A 25,249-nucleotide genomic window follows, 5' to 3' on the forward strand; every position below is an offset into this window, starting at 1 on the left:
ACACCACACACCTCACTATCCTCACACCACACACCTCACTATCCTCCCACCACACACCTCACTATCCTCACACCACACACCTCACTATCCTCCCTCCACACACCTCACTATTCTCACACCACACACCTCACTATCCTCCCTCCACACACCTCACTATCCTGACACCACAGACCTCACTATCCTCCTTCCACACACCTCACTATCCCCACTCCACACACCTCACTACCCTCGCTCCACACACCTCACTATCCTCCCTCCACACACCTCACTATCCTCACACCACACACCTCACTATCCTCCCTCCACACACCTCACTATCCCCACTCCACACACCTCACTATCCTCACACCACACACCTCACTGTCCTCCCTCCACACACCTCACTATCCTCCCTCCACACACCTCACTATCCTCACACCACACACCTCACTATCCTCCCTCCACACACCTCACTATCCCCACTCCACACACCTCACTATCCTCACACCACACACCTCACTGTCCTCCCTCCACACACCTCACTATCCTCACACCACACACCTCACTGTCCTCCCTCCACACACCTCACTATCCTCCCTCCACACACCTCACTATCCTCCCTCCACACACCTCACTATCCCCACTCCACACACCTCACTATCCTCCCTCCACACACCTCACTATCCCCACTCCACACACCTCACTATCCTCACACCACACACCTCACTGTCCTCCCTCCACACACCTCACTATCCTCCCTCCACACACCTCACTATCCTCACACCACACACCTCACTATCCTCCCTCCACACACCTCACTATCCCCACTCCACACACCTCACTATCCTCACACCACACACCACACTGTCCTCCCTCCACACACCTCACTATCCTCCCTCCACACACCTCACTATCCTCCCTCCACACACCTCACTATCCTCCCTCCACACACCTCACTATCCTCCCTCCACACACCTCACTATCCTCACAACACACACCTCACTATCCCACTCCACACACCTCACTATCCTCACACCACACACCTCACTATCCTCCCTCCACACACCTCACTATTCCCACACCACACACCTCACTATCCTCCCTCCACACACCTCACTATCCCCACACCACACACCTCACTATCCTCACACCACACACCTCACTAACCTCACACCACACACCTCACTATCCTCACACCACACACCTCACTATCACCACACCACACACCTCACTACCCTCACACCACACACCTCACTGTCCTCCCGCCACACATCTCACTATCCTCCCTCCACACACCTCACTATCCTCCCTCCACACACCTCACTATCCTCCCTCCACACACCTCACTATCCCCACACCACACACCTCACTATCCTCCCTCCATATACCTCACTATCCTCTTTCCACACACCTCACTATCCTCCCTCCACACACCTCACTATCCCCACACCACACACCTCACTATCCTCCCTCCACACACCTCACTATCCTCACACCACACACCTCACTATCCCCACACCACACACCTCACTATCCTCCCTCCACACACCTCACTGTCCTCCCTCCACACACCTCACTATCCTCACACCACACACCTCACTATCCTCCCTACACACGCCTCACTATCCTCACACCACACACCTCACTATCCTCACTCCACACACCTCACTATCCTCCCTCCACACACCTCACTATCCCCACACCACACACCTCACTATCCTCCCTCCATATACCTCACTATCCTCCCTCCACACACCTCACTATCCTCCCTCCACACACCTCACTATCCCCACGCCACACACCTCACTATCCTCCCTCCACACACCTCACTATCCTCACACCACACGCCTCACTATCCTCCCTCCACACACCTCACTATCCCCACGCCACACACCTCACTATCCCCACACCACACACCTCACTATCCTCCCTCCACACACCTCACTATCCTCCCTCCACACACCTCACTGTCCTCCTTCCACACACCTCACTATCCCCACTCCACAAACCTCACTGTCCTCCCTCCACACACCTCACTATCCCCACTCCACACACCTCACTATCCCCACTCCACAAACCTCACTGTCCTCCCTCCACACACCTCACTATCCTCCCTCCACAAACCTCACTGTCCTCCCTCCACACACCTCACTATCCCCACTCCACACACCTCACTATCCCCACTCCACAAACCTCACTGTCCTCCCTCCACACACCTCACTATCCGCCCTCCACACACCTCACTATCCTCACACCACAGACCTCGCTGTCCTCCTTCCACACACCTCACTATCCTCACACCACACACCTCACTATCCTCACACCACACACCTCACTATCCTCCCTCCACACACCTCACTATCCTCCCTCCACACACCTCACTATCCTCACACCACACACCTCACTATCCTCCCTCCACACAACTCACTGTCCTCCCTCCACACACCTCACTATCCTCCCTCCACACACCTCACTATCCCCACACCACACCCCTCACTATCCTCCCTCCACACACCTCACTATCCTCACACCACACGCCTCACTATCCTCCCTCCACACACCTCACTATCCCCACACCACACACCTCACTATCCCCACAACACACCTCACTATCCTCACACCACACACCTCACTATCCCCACACCACACACCTCACTATCCCCACACCACACACCTCACTATCTCCACAACACACCTCACTATCCTCACACCACACACCTCACTATCCTCACACCACACACCTCACTATCCTCACACCACACACCTCACTATCCCCACACCACACACCTCACTATCCTCCCTCCACACACCTCACTATCCCCACACCACACACCTCACTATCTCCACAACACACCTCACTATCCTCCCTCCACACACCTCACTATCCTCACACCACACACCTCACTATCTCCACACCACACACCTCACTATCCTCACACCACACACCTCACTATCCTCACACCACACACCTCACTATCCTCACACCACACACCTCACTATCTCCACAACACACCTCACTATCCTCACACCACACACCTCACTATCTCCACACCACACACCTCACTGTCCCCACTCCACACACCTCACTATCCCCACACCACACACCTCACTATCTCCACAACACACCTCACTATCCTCCCTCCACACACCTCACTATCCTCACACCACACACCTCACTATCTCCACACCACACACCTCACTGTCCCCACTCCACACACCTCACTATCCCCACACCACACACCTCACTATCTCCACAACACACCTCACTATCCTCCCTCCACACACCTCACAATACTCACACCACACACCTCACTATCCCCACACCACACACCTCACTATCCTCCCTCCACACACCTCACTATCCTCATACCACACACCTCACTATCCTCCCTCCACACACCTCACTATCCCCACACCACACACCTCACTATCCTCCCTCCACACACCTCACTATCCTCATACCACACACCTCACTATCCTCCCTCCACACACCTCACTAACCCCACACCACACACCTCACTATCCTCCCTCCACACACCTCACTATCCTCACACCACACACCTCACTATCTCCACAACACACCTCACTATCCTCACACCACACACCTCACTATCCTCCCTCCACACACCTCACTATCCCCACACCACACACCTCACTATCCTCCCTCCACACACCTCACTATCCTCATACCACACACCTCACTATCCTCACACCACACACCTCACTATCCTCACACCACACACCTCACTATCCTCACACCACACACCTCACTATCCTCACACCACACACCTCACTATCCTCCCTCCACACACCTCACTATCCTCCCTCCACACACCTCACTATCCTCACACCACACACCTCACTATCCTCCCTCCACACACCTCACTGTCCTCCCTCCACACACCTCACTGTCCTCCCTCCACACACCTCACTATACCCACACCACACACCTCACTATCCTCCCTCCACACACCTCACTATCCTCACACCACACGCCTCACTATCCTCCCTCCACACACCTCACTATCCCCACACCACACACCTCACTATCCCCACAACACACCTCACTATCCTCACACCACACACCTCACTATCCCCACACCACACACCTCACTATCCCCACACCACACACCTCACTATCTCCACAACACACCTCACTATCCTCACACCACACACCTCACTATCCTCACACCACACACCTCACTATCCTCACACCACACACCTCACTATCCTCACACCACACACCTCACTATCCCCACACCACACACCTCACTATCCTCCCTCCACACACCTCACTATCCTCACACCACACGCCTCACTATCCTCCCTCCACACACCTCACTATCCCCACACCACACACCTCACTATCCCCACAACACACCTCACTATCCTCACACCACACACCTCACTATCCCCACACCACACACCTCACTATCTCCACAACACACCTCACTATCCTCACACCACACACCTCACTATCCTCACACCACACACCTCACTATCCTCACACCACACACCTCACTATCCTCCCACCACACACCTCACTATCCTCACACCACACACCTCACTATCCTCCCTCCACACACCTCACTATCCTCACACCACACACCTCACTATCCTCCCTCCACACGCCTCACTATCCTCACACCACACACCTCACTATCCTCACTCCACACACCTCACTATCCTCCCTCCACACACCTCACTATCCCCACACCACACACCTCACTATCCTCCCTCCATATACCTCACTATCCTCCCTCCACACACCTCACTATCCTCCCTCCACACACCTCACTATCCCCACGCCACACACCTCACTATCCTCCCTCCACACACCTCACTATCCTCACGCCACACACCTCACTATCCCCACACCACACACCTCACTATCCTCCCTCCACACACCTCACTATCCTCCCTCCACACACCTCACTGTCCTCCTTCCACACACCTCACTATCCCCACTCCACAAACCTCACTGTCCTCCCTCCACACACCTCACTATCCCCACTCCACACACCTCACTATCCCCACTCCACAAACCTCACTGTCCTCCCTCCACACACCTCACTATCCTCCCTCCACAAACCTCACTGTCCTCCCTCCACACACCTCACTATCCCCACTCCACACACCTCACTATCCCCACTCCACAAACCTCACTGTCCTCCCTCCACACACCTCACTATCCGCCCTCCACACACCTCACTATCCTCACACCACAGACCTCGCTGTCCTCCTTCCACACACCTCACTATCCTCACACCACACACCTCACTATCCTCACACCACACACCTCACTATCCTCCCTCCACACACCTCACTATCCTCCCTCCACACACCTCACTATCCTCACACCACACACCTCACTATCCTCCCTCCACACAACTCACTGTCCTCCCTCCACACACCTCACTATCCTCCCTCCACACACCTCACTATCCCCACACCACACCCCTCACTATCCTCCCTCCACACACCTCACTATCCTCACACCACACGCCTCACTATCCTCCCTCCACACACCTCACTATCCCCACAACACACCTCACTATCCTCACACCACACACCTCACTATCCCCACACCACACACCTCACTATCCCCACACCACACACCTCACTATCCCCACACCACACACCTCACTATCTCCACAACACACCTCACTATCCTCACACCACACACCTCACTATCCTCACACCACACACCTCACTATCCTCACACCACACACCTCACTATCCCCACACCACACACCTCACTATCTCCACAACACACCTCACTATCCTCACACCACACACCTCACTATCCTCACACCACACACCTCACTATCTCCACAACACACCTCACTATCCTCACACCACACACCTCACTATCTCCACACCACACACCTCACTGTCCCCACTCCACACACCTCACTATCCCCACACCACACACCTCACTATCTCCACAACACACCTCACTATCCTCCCTCCACACACCTCACTATCCTCACACCACACACCTCACTATCTCCACACCACACACCTCACTGTCCCCACTCCACACACCTCACTATCCCCACACCACACACCTCACTATCTCCACAACACACCTCACTATCCTCCCTCCACACACCTCACAATACTCACACCACACACCTCACTATCCCCACACCACACACCTCACTATCCTCCCTCCACACACCTCACTATCCTCATACCACACACCTCACTATCCTCCCTCCACACACCTCACTATCCCCACACCACACACCTCACTATCCTCCCTCCACACACCTCACTATCCTCATACCACACACCTCACTATCCTCCCTCCACACACCTCACTAACCCCACACCACACACCTCACTATCCTCCCTCCACACACCTCACTATCCTCACACCACACACCTCACTATCTCCACAACACACCTCACTATCCTCACACCACACACCTCACTATCCTCACACCACACACCTCACTATCCCCACACCACACACCTCACTGTCCCCACACCACACACTTGACTATCCTCCGCTCTGGCCCTTAACGATTTATGGAGGGAAGTGTAAACTGTTTGAGGTAAATTCACCGTTGGACGTCTCACACTGGGTTACCAGAGAAGGTAGAGTATTCTATTCCCGTAAACCCAGGGTCCACTGATACGGAATGTGGACCTTTTCCTCAGAGATTGTCAGAAATCGGGTCCATTCGGCCCATTGAACTGACACAACCACTTGCCCTTTTGCCGAAATGTCGGTGTACTACCCTTCATCGATTCATGTTCACCCGTGAACAGTTGAGTCCCCAGCATTCAACGTCCTGTGGCACCTCAACACTCACGGGGTTTCAACTTAAAAACACGCCCCACCTCTGCCCGTCTCTGCTTCCTGGCTGGATACCCCCTCCTGTCCATGCTATTGTGTCACTTCCAACTCCTCGCGCCCCGAAACTGAAACAAAGGATTGCGGATTGCTGCAGATCTGAAACAACAAACAAAGAAATTGCTGGCGAAACTCAGCAGGTCTGGCAGCATCTGTCTGAAGAAAGCTTTGAGACCAGTGACTCTTCATCAGGGTCTTTGTTTCTCCAGCAGTTTCTGGTTAGGTTCCATCAGGCCTTAAATTATCTATTGACCCTTTGTGCGACACCTGGTTGAACATCTTTTGGAAATCCAGGTCTGCTACGTCTACTTGTTCCCCCTCATCTGTCTCTCAGGAATCATCCTGATGAAGAGTTTATGCCCGAAATGTCGATTCTCCTGCTCCCCGGATGCTGCCTGACCTGCTGTGCTTTTCCAGCACCACACTCTCAACTCTGATCTCCAGCATCTGCAGTCCTCCCTGTCTGAGTCTGGATTGGAATCCTACCTTGTCAAAGTTCTCACGTCGATCTTGTAGGTGGTTGTGAATTTCATATCTTCCACCATACTCAGTATAGCCTGCAATCAGGAACAGGAACGATCCAGATTAATAAACGAGAACATCAGAAAGGCAGTCGACCACACAGCACACACTCAGGACAAACATGAAGACTTCCTGTGGTAGCTGAGATGAGGAAACTGCGAGGAGTGCCCTGGGTTAGCGAGTGGAGACAATGTGGGAATCACACTCATGTCAGGGAGTGGAGGTCAGCGCATAGATTTCATACAGTGACCAGTTTTGGAGCCCTTAGCTACTGAATGATACACTGGTGTTGGAAGCAGTCCAGAGAATGCTGGGTTTTGTTCCAAAGGCAGTAGAGTATAAAAGTAAGGAGGGCTTGTTAAAACTGTTCAAGGGATGAGTCAGACCACAGCAGGAATACTGGGAACAGTTTTGGCTTCCTCATCTTTTTTTTAAGATTCCCTACAGTGTGGAAACAGGCCCTTTGGCCCAACCAGTCCACACCGACCCTCCAAAGAGTAACCCACCCAGACCCATTTCCCTCTGACTAATGCAGCTATTAGTCTATGGGCAATTTAGCACGGCCAATTCACCTGAACTGCATATTTTTGGACTGGGGGAGGAAAATGGAGAAAACCCACGCAGACATGGGGAGAATGTGCAAAGTCCACACAGACAGTCTCCCGAGGCTGGAATCGAACCTAGGACCGTGAGGCAGCAGTGCTAACCACTGAGCCACCGTGCCACCATTTAAAGAAAGAGAAACTGGCATTCAAGGCAATCCAGAGAAAATTCACACAGGTCAGGTGTGTGTGTGTGTGCACGCGTGTGAGAGTGAGCCTGTGTGTGTGTGTGAGAGAGACACTGTGTGTGTGAGAGAATTACAGTGTGTGACTGTATGTGTGTGTGTGACAGTGTGTGTGTGAGAGAGTTACACAGTGTGTATGTGAAAGAGTGACAGTATGTGCGTGAGAGAGAGTTACAGTGTTTGTATGTGTGTGAGAGCTACAGTGTGTGTGTATGAGAGAGTTACAGTGTGTGTGAGAGAGAGTTACAGTATGTGTGTGTGAGAGAGTTACAGTGTGTGTGTGAGAGAGAGTTAGTGTGTGTGTGAGTGAGAGTTACAGTATGTGTGTGTGAGAGGTTACAGTGTGTGTGAGGAAGTGACAGTATGTGTGTGAGAGAGAGAGAGTTACAGCATGTGTGTGAGAGAGAGTTACAGTGTGTGTGTGAAAGAGTTACTTTGTGTGTGAGAGAGTTACAGTATCTGAGTGTGAGAGAAAGTTACAGAGTGTTTGTGTGAGAGAGAGTTATAGTATGTGTGTAAGAGAGTTACAGTATGTGAGTGAGAGAGAGAGAGTTAGTGTGTGTGTGAGAGAGAGTTACAGTATGTTTGTGAGAGAGAGTTACAGTATGAATGTGAGAGAGTTACAGTATGTGTGTATGAGAGAGAGTTACAGTGTGTGTGTAAGCGAGAGTTAGTGTGTGTGTGAGAGAGAGTTACAGCATGTGAATGTGTAAGAGAGTTAGTATGTGTGTGTGAGAGAGAGTTACAGTATGGGTGTGAGAGAGTTACAGTGTGTGTGAAAGAGAGTTACAGTATGTGTGTGAGAGAGAGAGTGTTACAGTGTATGTGAGAGAGTTACAGTGTGTGTCTGTGTGAGAGAGTTACAGTATGTGTGTGTGTGTGAGAGAGAATTACAGTGTGTGTGTGAGAGAGAGAGTTACAGTATGTGTGTGTGAGAGTTAAGGTCTGTGTATGAGAGAGAGTTACAATATGAGTGTGTGATAGAGTTTCAGTATGTGAGTGTGAGAGAGTGTTACAGTGTGTGTGCGTGAGAGAGTTACTGTGTGTGAGAGAGTGACAGTATGTGTGTGTGAGAGAGAGTTACAGTGTGTGTGAGAGAGAGTTAGTATGTGTGCGTGAGACAGTTACAGTATGTGTGTGTGAGAGAGAGTTACAGTATGTGTTTGTGAGAGAGTTACAGTGTGTGTGTGAGAGAGAGAAAGTTACAGTGTGGTGTATGAGAGAGTTACAGTTGTGTGTGAGAGAGTTACAGTATATGTGTTTGTGAGAGAGTTACAGTATGTGTGTGAGAGAGAGTTACAGTATGTGTGTGAGAGAGAGTTACAGTATGTGAGTGTGAGAGAGTGTTACAGTGTGTGTGCGAGAGAGAGTTGCAGTGTGTGTGTGAGAGAGAGTTACAGTATGTGTGCGTGAGAGAGTTACTGTGTGTGAGTGAGAGAGTGACAGTATGTGTGAGAGAGAGTTACAGTATGTGTGTATGAGAGAGAGTTACAGTGTGTGTGAGAGAGAGAGTTAGTAAGTGTGTGTGAGGGAGAGTTACAGTATGTGTGTGTGTGAGAGAGAGAAAGAGTTACAGTGTGTGTGTGAGAGAGAGTTAGTAAGTGTGTGTGAGGGAGAGTTACAGTATGTGTGTGTGAGAGAGTTACAGTGTGTGTGAGAGAGAGTTACAGTATGTGAGTGTGTGTGAGAGTAACAGTAACAGTATGTGTGCGTGAGAGTTAAGGTCTGTGTGTGAGAGAGAGTTACAATATGTGTGTGTGAGAGAGTGTTACAGTGTGTGTGCGAGAGAGAGTTACAGTATGTGTGCGTGTGTGTGTGTGAGAGAGAAAGTTACAGTATGTGTGTGTGAGAGAGAGTTACAGAATGTGTGTGAGAGAGAGTTACAGTGTGCGTGTGAGAGAGAGTCACAGTGTGTGTGTAAGAGTTACACTATGTGTGTGTGAGAGAGTTACAGTATGTGTGTGTGTGAGAGAGAGTTACAATATGTGTGTGTGAGAGAGTTACAGTATGTGTGTGTGAGAGAGTTACAGTGTGTGTGTGAGAGAGAGTTAGTGTGTGTGAGAGAGAGTTAATGTGTGTGTGAGAGAGAGTTACAGTATGTGTGTGTGTGTGAGAGAGTTACACTGTGTGTGTGAGAGAGATATACTGTGTGTGAGAGAGAGAGTTACAGTATGTGTGTGTGTGAGAGAGCCAGTTACAGTGTGTGGGAGAGAGTTTCAGTGTGTGTATGTGTGATGGAGTTACAATGTGTGTGTGTGTGTGAGTTTCAGTATTTGTGTGTGAGAGAGAGTTACGGTGTGTGTGTGAAAGAGTTACTTTGTGTGTGAGAGAGTTACAGTATCTGAGTGTGAGAGAAAGTTACAGAGTGTTTGTGTGAGAGAGAGTTACAGTATGTGTGTAAGAGAGTTACAGTGTGTGAGTGAGAGAGAGAGAGTTAGTGTGTGTGTGTGAGTTACAGAATTTGTGTGCGAGTGAAAGTTACAGTGTGTGTGTGTTACAGTGTGTGTGTGAGAGAGTTAGAGTATGTGTGAGAGAGAGTTACAGTATGTGTGTGAGAGAGAGTTACTGTGTGTGAGTGAGAGAGTGACAGTATGTGTGTGTGAGAGAGAGTTACAGTATGTGTGTGAGAGAGAGTTACAGTATGAATGTGAGAGAGTTACAGTATGTGTGTGAGAGAGAGTTACTGTGTGTGAGTGAGAGAGTGACAGTATGTGTGTGTGAGAGAGAGTTACAGTATGTGTGTGAGAGAGAGTTACAGTATGAATGTGAGAGAGTTACAGTATGTGTGTATGAGAGAGAGTTACAGTGTGTGTGTAAGCGAGAGTTAGTGTGTGTGTGAGAGAGAGTTACAGCATGTGAATGTGTAAGAGAGTTAGTATGTGTGTGTGAGAGAGAGTTACAGTATGGGTGTGAGAGAGTTACAGTGTGTGTGAAAGAGAGTTACAGTATGTGTGTGAGAGAGAGAGTGTTACAGTGTATGTGAGAGAGTTACAGTGTGTGTCTGTGTGAGAGAGTTACAGTATGTGTGTGTGTGTGAGAGAGAATTACAGTGTGTGTGTGAGAGAGAGAGTTACAGTATGTGTGTGTGAGAGTTAAGGTCTGTGTATGAGAGAGAGTTACAATATGAGTGTGTGATAGAGTTTCAGTATGTGAGTGTGAGAGAGTGTTACAGTGTGTGTGCGTGAGAGAGTTACTGTGTGTGAGAGAGTGACAGTATGTGTGTGTGAGAGAGAGTTACAGTGTGTGTGAGAGAGAGTTAGTATGTGTGCGTGAGACAGTTACAGTATGTGTGTGTGAGAGAGAGTTACAGTATGTGTTTGTGAGAGAGTTACAGTGTGTGTGTGAGAGAGAGAAAGTTACAGTGTGGTGTATGAGAGAGTTACAGTTGTGTGTGAGAGAGTTACAGTATATGTGTTTGTGAGAGAGTTACAGTATGTGTGTGAGAGAGAGTTACAGTATGTGTGTGAGAGAGAGTTACAGTATGTGAGTGTGAGAGAGTGTTACAGTGTGTGTGCGAGAGAGAGTTGCAGTGTGTGTGTGAGAGAGAGTTACAGTGTGTGTGCGTGAGAGAGTTACTGTGTGTGAGTGAGAGAGTGACAGTATGTGTGAGAGAGAGTTACAGTATGTGTGTATGAGAGAGAGTTACAGTGTGTGTGAGAGAGAGAGTTAGTAAGTGTGTGTGAGGGAGAGTTACAGTATGTGTGTGTGTGAGAGAGAGAAAGAGTTACAGTGTGTGTGTGAGAGAGAGTTAGTAAGTGTGTGTGAGGGAGAGTTACAGTATGTGTGAGAGAGAGTTACAGTATGTGTCCGTGAGAGAGTTACTGTGTGTGAGTGAGAGAGTGACAGTATGTGTGAGAGAGAGTTACAGTATGTGTGTATGAGAGAGAGTTACAGTGTGTGTGAGAGAGAGAGTTAGTAAGTGTGTGTGAGGGAGAGTTACAGTATGTGTGTGTGTGAGAGAGAGAAAGAGTTACAGTGTGTGTGTGAGAGAGAGTTAGTAAGTGTGTGTGAGGGAGAGTTACAGTATGTGTGAGAGAGAGTTACAGTATGCGAGTGTGTGTGAGAGTAACAGTAACAGTATGTGTGCGTGAGAGTTAAGGTCTGTGTGTGAGAGAGAGTTACAATATGTGTGTGTGAGAGAGTGTTACAGTGTGTGTGCGAGAGAGAGTTACAGTATGTGTGCGTGTGTGTGTGTGAGAGAGAAAGTTACAGTATGTGTGTGTGAGAGAGAGTTACAGAATGTGTGTGAGAGAGAGTTACAGTGTGTGTGTGAGAGTTAAGGTCTGTGTATGAGAGAGAGTTACAATATGAGTGTGTGATAGAGTTTCAGTATGTGAGTGTGAGAGAGTGTTACAGTGTGTGTGCGTGAGAGAGTTACTGTGTGTGAGAGAGTGACAGTATGTGTGTGTGAGAGAGAGTTACAGTGTGTGTGAGAGAGAGTTAGTATGTGTGCGTGAGAGAGAGTTACAGTATGTGTGTGAGAGAGAGTTACAGTGTGTGTGTGAGAGAGAGTTACAGTGTGTGTGAGAGAGAGTTACAGTATATGTGTTTGTGAGAGAGTTACAGTATGTGTGTGTTAGAGAGAGTTACAGTATGTGAGTGTGAGAGAGTGTTACAGTGTGTGTGCGAGAGAGAGTTGCAGTGTGTGTGTGAGAGAGAGTTACAGTATGTGAGTGTGAGAGAGTGTTACAGTGTGTGTGCGAGAGAGAGTTGCAGTGTGTGTGTGAGAGAGAGTTACAGTATGTGTGCGTGAGAGAGTTACTGTGTGTGAGAGAGTGACAGTATGTGTGAGAGAGAGTTACAGTATGTGTGTATGAGAGAGAGTTACAGTATGTGTGAGAGTGAGTTACAGTATGTGTGTGTGTGAGAGAGAGAAAGAGTTACAGTGTGTGTGTGTGAGAGAGAGTTAGTAAGTGTGTGTGAGGGAGAGTTACAGTATGTGTGTGTGAGAGAGTTACAGTGTGTGTGTGAGAGAGTTACAGTATGTGTGTGAGAGAGAGTTACAGTATGTGAGTGTGAGAGAGTGTTACAGTGTGTGCGCGAGAGAGAGTTGCAGTGTGTGTGTGAGAGAGAGTTACAGTATGTGTGTGTGAGAGAGAGTTACAGTGTGTGTGCGTGAGAGAGTTACAGTATGTGTGTGAGAGAGAGAGTTACAGTGTGTGTGCGTGAGAGAGTGTTACAGTGTGTGCGCGAGAGAGAGTTGCAGTGTGTGTGTGAGAGAGAGTTACAGTATGTGTGTGTGAGAGAGAGTTACAGTGTGTGTGTGTGAGAGAGTTACAGTATGTGTGTGAGAGAGAGTTACAGTATGTGAGTGTGAGAGAGTGTTACAGTGTGTGCGCGAGAGAGAGTTGCAGTGTGTGTGTGAGAGAGAGTTACAGTATGTGTGTGTGAGAGAGTTACAGTATGTGTGTGTGAGAGAGAGTTACAGTGTGTGTGCGTGAGAGAGTTACAGTATGTGAGTGTGAGAGAGTGTTACAGTGTGTGTGCGAGAGAGAGTTGCAGTGTGTGTGTGAGAGAGAGTTACAGTATGTGTGCGTGAGAGAGTTACTGTGTGTGAGAGAGTGACAGTAAGTGTGTGAGAGAGAGTTACAGTATGTGTGTATGAGAGAGAGTTACACTGTGTGTGTGTGTGTGTGAGAGAGAATGAGTTACAGTGTGTGTGTGTGTGAGAGAGAGTTAGTAAGTGTGTGTGAGGGAGAGTTACAGTATGTGTGTGTGAGAGAGTTACAGTGTGTGTGAGAGAGAGTTACAGTGTGTGTGTGAGAGTTACACTATGTGTGTGTGAGAGAGTTACACTATGTGTGTGAGAGAGTTACAGTATGTGTGTGTGAGAGAGTTACAGTGTGTGTGTGTGAGAGAGTTACAGTGTGTGTGTGAGAGAGAGTTAATGTGTGTGTGAGAGAGAGTTACAGTATGTGTGTGTGTGAGAGAAAGTTACAATATGTGTGTGAGAGAGAGTTACAGTATGTGTGTGAGAGAGTTACAGTGTGTGTGTGAGAGAGAGTTAATGTGTGTGTGAGAGAGAGTTACAGTATGTGTGTGTGAGAGAGTTACAGTGTGTGTGTGAGAGAGAGTTAATGTGTGTGTGAGAGAGAGTTACAGTATGTGTGTGTGTGAGAGAGTTACACTGTGTGTGAGAGAGAGAGTTACAGTGTGTGTGTGTGTGTGTGTGTGAGAGAGTTACAATATGTATGTGAGAGAGAGAGTTACAGTGTGTGTGTTTGTGAGAGAGAGTTACAGTATGTGTGTGTGTGAGAGAGAGTTACAGTATGTGTGTGAGAGAGAGTTCGGATGTGTGTGTGAGAGAGTTACAGTATGCGTGTGTGAGAGAGAGTTACAGTGTGTGTGTGAGAGAGAGTTACAGTATGTGTGTGTGAGAGAGAGTTACAGTGTGTGTGTGAGAGAGAGTTACAGTATGTGTGCGTGAGAAAGTGACAGTATGTGTGTATGAGAGAGAGTTACAGTGCGTGTGAGAGAGAGTTACAGTGTGTGTGTGTGAGAGAGTGTGACAGTATGTGCGTGAGAGAGAAAGAGTAACAGTATGTGTGTGTGAGAGAGAGTAACAGTATGTGTGTGTGAGAGAGTTACTGTGTGTGAGTGAGAGATTGACAGTATGTGTGTGAGAGAGAGAGGTACAGTATGTGTGTATGAGAGAGAGTTACAGTGTGTGTGAGAGAGAGAGTTAGTGTGTGTGAGAGAGTTACAGTATGTGTGTGTGTGAGTGAGAGAATTACAGTGTGTGTGAGTGTGAGTGAGAGTTACAATATGTGTGTTAGAGAGAGTTACAGTATGTGTGTGTGTGTGAGAGAGAATTACAGTGTGTGTGTGTAAGAGAGAGTTACAGTATGCGTGTGTGTGAGAGAGAGAATTACAGTGTGTGTGAGTGTGAGAGAGAGTTAGGATGTGTGTGTGAGAGAGAATTACAGTATATGTGTGTGTGAGAGTTAACGTATGTGTGTGAGAGAGAGAGAGTTACAGTGTGTGTGTGAGAGCTACAGTATGTGAATGTGAGAGTTACAGTATGTGTGTGTATGAGAGAGAGTTACAATATATATGTGAGAGAGAGAGTTACAGTGTGTGTGTGTGTGAGAGAGAGTTACAGTATGTGTGTGTGTGAGAGAGAGTTACAGTGTGTGTGAGAGAGAGAGTTCGGATGTTTATGTGAGAGAGTTACAGTATGTCTGTGTGTGTAAGAGGGAGAGTTACAGTGTGTGTGTGTGTGTGAGAGAGATAGTGACTGTGTGTGTGAGAGAGAGTTACAGTATGTGTGTGTGAGAGAGAGTTACAGTGTGTGTGAGAGAGAGTTAGTGTGTGTGAGAGAGAGAGTTACAGTATGTGTGTGAGAGAGAGTTACAGGGAGTGTGTGAGAGTGAGTTAGTGTGTGTGAGAGAGAGTTACAGTGTGTGTGTGTAAGAGAGAGTTACAATATGTGTGTGTGAGAGAGAGTTACACTATGTGTGTATGAGAGAGAGTTACAGTGTGTGTGTGAGTGTGAGAGAGAGTTAGGATGTGTGTGAGAGAGAGAGTTACAGTTTGTGTGTGTGTGAGAGTTAAGGTATGTGTGTGAGAGAGAGTTGCAGTATGTGTGTGTGAGAGAGAGTTACAGTGTGTGTGTGAGAGAGAGTTACAGTATGTGTGCGTGAGAGAGTTACTGTGTGTGAGTGAGAGAGTGACAGTATGTGTGTGAGAGAGAGAGTTACAGTATGTGTGTATGAGAGAGAGTTACAGTGCGTGTGAGAGAGAGTTACAGTGTGTGTGTGAGAGAGTGTGACAGTATATGCGTGTGTGTGTGTGAGAGAGAAAGAGTAACAGTATGTGTGTGTGAGAGAGAGTTACTGTGTGTGAGTGAGAGAGTGACAGTATGTGTGTGAGAGAGAGAGTTACAGTGTGTGTGAAAGAGAGAGTTAGTGTGTGTGAGAGAGTTACAGTGTGTGTAAGAGAGAGTTACAGTATGTGTGTGTGAGAGAGTTACAGTATGTGTGTGTGTGAGAGAGAGAATTACAGTGTGTGAGTGTGAGAGAGAGTTACAGTGTGTGTGTGAGAGAGAGTTACAGTATGTGTGCGTGAGAGAGTTACTGTGTGTGAGTGAGAGAGTGACAGTATGTGTGTGAGAGAGAGAGTTACAGTATGTGTGTATGAGAGAGAGTTACAGTGCGTGTGAGAGAGAGTTACAGTGTGTGTGTGAGAGAGTGTGACAGTATATGCGTGTGTGTGTGTGAGAGAGAAAGAGTAACAGTATGTGTGTGTGAGAGAGAGTTACTGTGTGTGAGTGAGAGAGTGACAGTATGTGTGTGAGAGAGAGAGTTACAGTGTGTGTGAAAGAGAGAGTTAGTGTGTGTGAGAGAGTTACAGTGTGTGTAAGAGAGAGTTACAGTATGTGTGTGTGAGAGAGTTACAGTATGTGTGTGTGTGAGAGAGAGAATTACAGTGTGTGTGAGTGTGAGAGAGAGTTACAGTATGTGTGTGAGAGAGAGTTACAGTATGTGTGTGTGTGAGAGAGTTACAGTGTGTGTGTGAGAGAGTTACAGTATGTGTGTGCGAGAGAGAGTTACAGTGTGTGTGTGAGAGAGTTACAGTATGTGTGCGTGAGAGAGTTACTGTGTGTGAGTGAGAGAGTGACAGTATGTGTGTGAGAGAGAGAGTTACAGTGTGTGTGAAAGAGAGAGTTAGTGTGTGTGAGAGAGTTACAGTGTGTGTAAGAGAGAGTTACAGTATGTGTGTGTGAGAGAGTTACAGTATGTGTGTGTGTGAGAGAGAGAATTACAGTGTGTGTGAGTGTGAGAGAGAGTTACAGTATGTGTGTGAGAGAGAGTTACAGTATGTGTGTGCGAGAGAGAGTTACAGTGTGTGTGTGAGAGAGTTACAGTATGTGTGCGTGAGAGAGTTACTGTGTGTGAGTGAGAGAGTGACAGTATGTGTGAGAGAGAGAGTTACAGTGCGTGTGAGAGAGAGTTACAGTGTGTGTGTGAGAGGGAGAGAATTACAGTATGGGTGTGTAAGAGAGAGTTACAGTATGTGTGTGTGAGAGAGTTACAGTATGTGTGTGTGTGAGTGAGAGAATTACAGTGTGTGTGAGTGTGAGTGAGAGTTAGGATGTGTGTGTGAGAGAGAATTACAGTATGTGTGTGTGTGAGAGTTAAGGTATGTGTGAGAGAGAGAGAGTTACAGTGTGTGTGAGAGTTACAGTATGTGTGTGTGTGAGAGAGAGTTACAGTGTGTGTGAGAGAGAGAGTTCGGGTGTTTATGTGAGAGAGTTACAGTATGTCTGTGTGTGTCAGAGGGAGAGTTCCCGTGTGTGTGTGTGAGATAGTGACTGTGTGTGTGAGAGCGAGTTACAGTATGTGTGTGTGAGAGAGTTACAGTATGTGTGTGTGTGAGAGAGTTACAGTATGTGTATGTGTGAGAGAGTTAGGATGTGTGTGTGAGAGAGAGTTGCAGTATGTGTGTGTGAGAGAGAGTTACAATGTATGTGTGAGAGACAGTTATAGTGTGTGTGTGAGAGAGAGTTACAGTATGTGTGTATGAGAGAGAGTTACAGTGTGTGTGAGAGTGAGTTACAGTATGTGTGTGTGTGAGAGAGAGAAAGAGTTACAGTGTGTGTGTGAGAGAGAGTTAGTAAGTGTGTGTGAGGGAGAGTTACAGTATGTGTGTGTGAGAGAGTTACAGTGTGTGTGTGAGAGAGTTACAGTATGTGTGTGAGACAGAGAGAGTTACTGTGTGTGTGTGAGAGAGAGTTACAGTGTGCGTGTGAGAGAGAGTTACAGTGTGTGTGTGAGAGTTACAGTATGTGTGTGAGAGAGAGTTACAGTATGTGTTTGTGAGAGAGTTACAGTGTGTGTGTGAGAGAGAGAAAGTTACAGTGTGTGTATGAGAGAGTTACAGTATATGTGTTTGTGAGAGAGTTACAGTATGTGTGTGTTAGAGAGAGTTACAGTATGTGAGTGTGAGAGAGTGTTACAGTGTGTGTGCGAGAGAGAGTTGCAGTGTGTGTGTGAGAGAGAGTTACAGTATGTGTGCGTGAGAGAGTTACTGTGTGTGAGAGAGTGACAGTATGTGTGAGAGAGAGTTACAGTATGTGTGTATGAGAGAGAGGTACAGTGTGTGTGAGAGTGAGTTACAGTATGTGTGTGTGTGAGAGAGAGAAAGAGTTACAGTGTGTGTGTGAGAGAGAGTTAGTAAGTGTGTGTGAGGGAGAGTTACAGTATCTGTGTGTGAGAGAGTTACAGTGCGTGTGTGAGAGAGTTACAGTATGTGTGTGAGACAGAGAGAGTTACAGTGTGTGTGAAAGAGAGTTAGTGTGTGTGAGAGAGAGATTTACAGTATGTGTGTGAGAGAGAGTTACAGGGAGTGTGTGAGAGTGAGTTAGTGTGTGTGTGAGAGAGTTACAGTATGTGTGTATAAGAGAGAGTTACAATATGTGTGTGTGAGAGAGAGAGTTACAGTATGTGTGTATGAGAGAGAGTTACAGTGTGTGTGAGAGAGAGAGAGTTACAGTGTTTGTGTGAGAGAGTTACAGTATGTGTGTGAGGGAGTTACAGTATATGTGTGTGAGAGAGAGTTAGGATGTGTGTGAGAGAGAGTTACAGTATGTCTGTGTGTGTGAGAGGGAGAGTTACAGTGTCTGTGTGTGAGAGAGTGACTGTGTGTGTGAGAGAGAGTTACAGTATGTGTGTGTGAGAGAATTACAGTATGTGTGTGTGAGAGAGAGTTGCAGTATGTGTGTGAGAGAGTGTTACAGTATGTGTGTGTGAGAGAGAGTTACAGTATGTGTGCGTGAGAGAGTTACTGTGTGTGTGAGAGAGAGTGACAGTAAGTGTGTGAGAGAGAGAGTTACAGTGTGTGTGTATGAGAGAGAGTTACAGTGTGTGTGCGTGTGTGTGAGAGAGAGAGTAACAGTATGTGTGCGTGAGAGAGTAACTGTGTGTGAGTGAGAGAGTGACAGTATGTGTGTGAGAGAGTATGTGTGCATGTGTGTGTGAGAGAGAAAGAGTTACAGTGTGTGTGTGTGAGAGAGAGTTAGTATGTGTGTGTGAAAGAGAGTTACAGTATGTGTGTGTGAGAGAGTTACAGTGTGTGTGTGTGAGAGAGAGAGAGTTACAGTGTTTGTGTGAGAGAGTTACAGTATGTGTGTGAGGGAGTTACAGTATATGTGTGTGAGAGAGAGTTAGGATGTGTGTGAGAGAGAGTTACAGTATGGCTTGTGTGTGAGAGGGAGAGTTACAGTGTCTGTGTGTGAGACAGTGACTGTGTGTGAGAGAGAGTTACAGTATGTGTGTGTGAGAATTACAGTATGTGTGTGTGAGAGAGAGTTAGGATGTGTGTGTGAGAGAGAGTTGCAGTATGTGTGTGAGAGAGAGTTACAGTATGTGTGTGTGAGAGAGTTACAGTGTGTGCGTGAGAGAGTTACAGTATGTGCATGTGAGAGAGTTACTGTGTGTGAGTGAGAGAGTTACAGTATGTGTGTGTGAGAGAGTTACTGTGTGTGAGTGAGAGTTACAGTATGTGTGTGTGAGAGAGAGTTACAATATGTGTGTATGAGAGAGAGTTACAGTGTGTGTGAGAGAGAGAGTTACAGTGTGTGTGTGAGAGTTACAGTATGTGTGTGTGAGAGTTACTGTGTGTGAGTGAGAGAGTGACAGTATGTGTGAGAGAGAGTTACACAATGTGTGTATGAGACTGAGTTACAGTGTGTGTGATCGAGAGTGTGTGAGAGAGAGATACAGTTATGTGTATGTGAGTGAGAGAGAGAGAGTTAGAGTGTGTGTGTGTGTGTGTGTGAGAGAGAGTTACAGTGTGAGTGTGAGAGAGAGTTACAGTGTGTGTGTGAGAGAGTTACTGTGTGTGAGTGAGAGTTACAGTATGTGTGTGTGAGAGAGAGTTACAATATGTGTGTGTGAGAGAGTTACAGTGTGTGTGAGAGAGAGAGTTACAGTATGTGTGTGAGAGAGAGTTGCAGTATTTGTGTGTGTGAGAGAGTTACTGTGTGTGAGTGAGAGTTACAGTATGTGTGTGTGAGTGAGAGTTACAATATGTGTGTGTGAGAGAGTTACTGTGTGTGAGTGAGAGTTACAGTATGTGTGTGTGAGAGAGTTACAATATGTGTGTGTGAGAGAGTTACAGTGTGTGTATGAGAGAGAGTTACAGTGTGTGTGAGAGATTTACAGTATGTGTGTGAGAGAGAGTTACAGTGTGTGTGTGAGAGTTACAGTATGTGTGTGTGAGAGTTACTGTGTGTGAGTGAGAGAGTGACAGTATGTGTGTGAGAGAGAGTTACAGTGCGTGTGAGAGAGAGTTACAGTGTGTGTGTGAGAGAGTGTGACAGTATATGCGTGTGTGTGTGTGAGAGAGAAAGAGTAACAGTATGTGTGTGTGAGAGAGAGTTACTGTGTGTGAGTGAGAGAGTGACAGTATGTGTGTGAGAGAGAGAGTTACAGTGTGTGTGAAAGAGAGAGTTAGTGTGTGTGAGAGAGTTACAGTGTGTGTAAGAGAGAGTTACAGTATGTGTGTGTGAGAGAGTTACAGTATGTGTGTGTGTGAGAGAGAGAATTACAGTGTGTGTGAGTGTGAGAGAGAGTTACAGTATGTGTGTGAGAGAGAGTTACAGTATGTGTGTGTGTGAGAGAGAGAATTACAGTGTGTGTGTGTGTGAGAGAGTTGCAGTATGTGTGTGTGAGAGAGAGTTACAGTGTGTGTGTGAGAGAGAGTTACAGTATGTGTGCGTGAGAGAGTTACTGTGTGTGAGTGAGAGAGTGACAGTATGTGTGTGAGAGAGAGAGTTACAGTATGTGTGTATGAGAGAGAGTTACAGTGCGTGTGAGAGAGAGTTACAGTGTGTGTGTGAGAGAGTGTGACAGTATATGCGTGTGTGTGTGTGAGAGAGAAAGAGTAACAGTATGTGTGTGTGAGAGAGAGTTACTGTGTGTGAGTGAGAGAGTGACAGTATGTGTGTGAGAGAGAGAGTTACAGTGTGTGTGAAAGAGAGAGTTAGTGTGTGTGAGAGAGTTACAGTGTGTGTAAGAGAGAGTTACAGTATGTGTGTGTGAGAGAGTTACAGTATGTGTGTGTGTGAGAGAGAGAATTACAGTGTGTGTGAGTGTGAGAGAGAGTTACAGTATGTGTGTGAGAGAGAGTTACAGTATGTGTGTGTGTGAGAGAGAGAATTACAGTGTGTGTGTGAGTGGGAGAGAGAGTTACAGTATGTGTGTGCGAGAGAGAGTTACAGTGTGTGTGTGAGAGAGTTACAGTATGTGTGCGTGAGAGAGTTACTGTGTGTGAGTGAGAGAGTGACAGTATGTGTGTGAGAGAGAGAGTTACAGTGTGTGTGAAAGAGAGAGTTAGTGTGTGTGAGAGAGTTACAGTGTGTGTAAGAGAGAGTTACAGTATGTGTGAAAGAGAGAGTTAGTGTGTGTGAGAGAGTTACAGTGTGTGTAAGAGAGAGTTACAGTATGTGTGTGTGAGAGAGTTACAGTATGTGTGTGTGTGTGAGAGAGAATTACAGTGTGTGTGAGTGTGAGAGAGAGTTACAGTATGTGTGTGAGAGAGAGTTACAGTATGTGTGTGCGAGAGAGAGTTACAGTGTGTGTGTGAGAGAGTTACAGTATGTGTGCGTGAGAGAGTTACTGTGTGTGAGTGAGAGAGTGACAGTATGTGTGAGAGAGAGAGTTACAGTGCGTGTGAGAGAGAGTTACAGTGTGTGTGTGAGAGGGAGAGAATTACAGTATGGGTGTGTAAGAGAGAGTTACAGTATTTGTGTGTGAGAGAGTTACAGTATGTGTGTGTGAGAGAGTTACAGTATGTGTGTGTGTGAGTGAGAGAATTACAGTGTGTGTGAGTGTGAGTGAGAGTTAGGATGTGTGTGTGAGAGAGAATTACAGTATGTGTGTGTGTGAGAGTTAAGGTATGTGTGAGAGAGAGAGAGTTACAGTGTGTGTGAGAGTTACAGTATGTGTGTGTGTGAGAGAGAGTTACAGTGTGTGTGAGAGAGAGAGTTCGGGTGTTTATGTGAGAGAGTTACAGTATGTCTGTGTGTGTCAGAGGGAGAGTTCCCGTGTGTGTGTGTGAGATAGTGACTGTGTGTGTGAGAGCGAGTTACAGTATGTGTGTGTGAGAGAGTTACAGTATGTGTGTGTGTGAGAGAGTTACAGTATGTGTATGTGTGAGAGAGTTAGGATGTGTGTGTGAGAGAGAGTTGCAGTATGTGTGTGTGAGAGAGAGTTACAGTGTGTGTGTATGAGAGAGAGTTACAGTGTGTGTGAGAGTGAGTTACAGTATGTGTGTGTGTGAGAGAGAGAAAGAGTTACAGTGTGTGTGTGAGAGAGAGTTAGTAAGTGTGTGTGAGGGAGAGTTACAGTATGTGTGTGTGAGAGAGTTACAGTGTGTGTGTGAGAGAGTTACAGTATGTGTGTGAGACAGAGAGAGTTACTGTGTGTGTGTGAGAGAGAGTTACAGTGTGCGTGTGAGAGAGAGTTACAATGTGTGTGTGAGAGTTACAGTATGTGTGTGAGAGAGAGTTACAGTATGTGTTTGTGAGAGAGTTACAGTGTGTGTGTGAGAGAGAGAAAGTTACAGTGTGTGTATGAGAGAGTTACAGTATATGTGTTTGTGAGAGAGTTACAGTATGTGTGTGTTAGAGAGAGTTACAGTATGTGAGTGTGAGAGAGTGTTACAGTGTGTGTGCGAGAGAGAGTTGCAGTGTGTGTGTGAGAGAGAGTTACAGTATGTGTGCGTGAGAGAGTTACTGTGTGTGAGAGAGTGACAGTATGTGTGAGAGAGAGTTACAGTATGTGTGTATGAGAGAGAGGTACAGTGTGTGTGAGAGTGAGTTACAGTATGTGTGTGTGTGAGAGAGAGAAAGAGTTACAGTGTGTGTGTGAGAGAGAGTTAGTAAGTGTGTGTGAGGGAGAGTTACAGTATCTGTGTGTGAGAGAGTTACAGTGCGTGTGTGAGAGAGTTACAGTATGTGTGTGAGACAGAGAGAGTTACAGTGTGTGTGAAAGAGAGTTAGTGTGTGTGAGAGAGAGATTTACAGTATGTGTGTGAGAGAGAGTTACAGGGAGTGTGTGAGAGTGAGTTAGTGTGTGTGTGAGAGAGTTACAGTATGTGTGTATAAGAGAGAGTTACAATATGTGTGTGTGAGAGAGAGAGTTACAGTATGTGTGTATGAGAGAGAGTTACAGTGTGTGTGAGAGAGAGAGAGTTACAGTGTTTGTGTGAGAGAGTTACAGTATGTGTGTGAGGGAGTTACAGTATATGTGTGTGAGAGAGAGTTAGGATGTGTGTGAGAGAGAGTTACAGTATGTCTGTGTGTGTGAGAGGGAGAGTTACAGTGTCTGTGTGTGAGAGAGTGACTGTGTGTGTGAGAGAGAGTTACAGTATGTGTGTGTGAGAGAATTACAGTATGTGTGTGTGAGAGAGAGTTGCAGTATGTGTGTGAGAGAGTGTTACAGTATGTGTGTGTGAGAGAGAGTTACAGTATGTGTGCGTGAGAGAGTTACTGTGTGTGTGAGAGAGAGTGACAGTAAGTGTGTGAGAGAGAGAGTTACAGTGTGTGTGTATGAGAGAGAGTTACAGTGTGTGTGCGTGTGTGTGAGAGAGAGAGTAACAGTATGTGTGCGTGAGAGAGTAACTGTGTGTGAGTGAGAGAGTGACAGTATGTGTGTGAGAGAGTATGTGTGCATGTGTGTGTGAGAGAGAAAGAGTTACAGTGTGTGTGTGTGAGAGAGAGTTAGTATGTGTGTGTGAAAGAGAGTTACAGTATGTGTGTGTGAGAGAGTTACAGTGTGTGTGTGTGAGAGAGAGAGAGTTACAGTGTTTGTGTGAGAGAGTTACAGTATGTGTGTGAGGGAGTTACAGTATATGTGTGTGAGAGAGAGTTAGGATGTGTGTGAGAGAGAGTTACAGTATGGCTTGTGTGTGAGAGGGAGAGTTACAGTGTCTGTGTGTGAGACAGTGACTGTGTGTGAGAGAGAGTTACAGTATGTGTGTGTGAGAATTACAGTATGTGTGTGTGAGAGAGAGTTAGGATGTGTGTGTGAGAGAGAGTTGCAGTATGTGTGTGAGAGAGAGTTACAGTATGTGTGTGTGAGAGAGTTACAGTGTGTGCGTGAGAGAGTTACAGTATGTGCATGTGAGAGAGTTACTGTGTGTGAGTGAGAGAGTTACAGTATGTGTGTGTGAGAGAGTTACTGTGTGTGAGTGAGAGTTACAGTATGTGTGTGTGAGAGAGAGTTACAATATGTGTGTATGAGAGAGAGTTACAGTGTGTGTGAGAGAGAGAGTTACAGTGTGTGTGAGAGTTACAGTATGTGTGTGTGAGAGTTACTGTGTGTGAGTGAGAGAGTGACAGTATGTGTGAGAGAGAGTTACACAATGTGTGTATGAGACTGAGTTACAGTGTGTGTGATCGAGAGTGTGTGAGAGAGAGATACAGTTATGTGTATGTGAGTGAGAGAGAGAGAGTTAGAGTGTGTGTGTGTGTGAGAGAGAGTTACAGTGTGAGTGTGAGAGAGAGTTACAGTGTGTGTGTGAGAGAGTTACTGTGTGTGAGGGAGAGTTACAGTATGTGTGTGTGAGAGAGAGTTACAATATGTGTGTGTGAGAGAGTTACAGTGTGTGTGAAAGAGAGAGTTACAGTATGTGTGTGAGAGAGAGTTGCAGTATTTGTGTGTGTGAGAGAGTTACTGTGTGTGAGTGAGAGTTACAGTATGTGTGTGTGAGTGAGAGTTACAATATGTGTGTGTGAGAGAGTTACTGTGTGTGAGTGAGAGTTACAGTATGTGTGTGTGAGAGAGTTAAATATGTGTGTGTGAGAGAGTTACAGTGTGTGTATGAGAGAGAGTTACAGTGTGTGTGAGAGAGTTACAGTATGTGTGTAAGAGAGAGTTACAGTGTGTGTGAGAGAGTTACTGTGTGTGAGTGAGAGTTACAGTATGTGTGTGTGAGAGAGAGTTACAATATGTGTGTGTGAGAGAGTTACAGTGTGTGTGAGAGAGAGAGTTACAGTATGTGTGTGAGAGAGAGTTGCAGTATTTGTGTGTGTGAGAGAGTTACTGTGTGTGAGTGAGAGTTACAGTATGTGTGTGTGAGTGAGAGTTACA

The 25,249-nt window shown here is 46.8% G+C and overlaps 1 protein-coding gene across 4 annotated transcripts in view; it reads right to left on the bottom strand.

The window, feature by feature from the left end:
• The window catches only part of pde2a (phosphodiesterase 2A), a 541,714-nt gene that overhangs the window by 51,705 nt on the left and 464,760 nt on the right, over nucleotides 1-25,249 (bottom strand). For all 4 annotated transcript variants that reach the window (XM_087988442.1, XM_087988444.1, XM_087988443.1 and 1 more), the window contains one exon: nucleotides 7,331-7,401. In XM_087988442.1, coding sequence (XP_087844568.1) covers nucleotides 7,331-7,401 — 71 coding nt within the window. The remainder of the gene's footprint in view (nucleotides 1-7,330; nucleotides 7,402-25,249) is intronic.

Source organism: Chiloscyllium plagiosum, unplaced genomic scaffold, assembly GCF_037043375.1.
Source record: "Chiloscyllium plagiosum isolate Xiang-an unplaced genomic scaffold, Cpla_swu_hap1 HiC_scaffold_6, whole genome shotgun sequence".
In the NCBI taxonomy this organism is placed as follows: Eukaryota; Metazoa; Chordata; class Chondrichthyes; order Orectolobiformes; family Hemiscylliidae; genus Chiloscyllium; species Chiloscyllium plagiosum.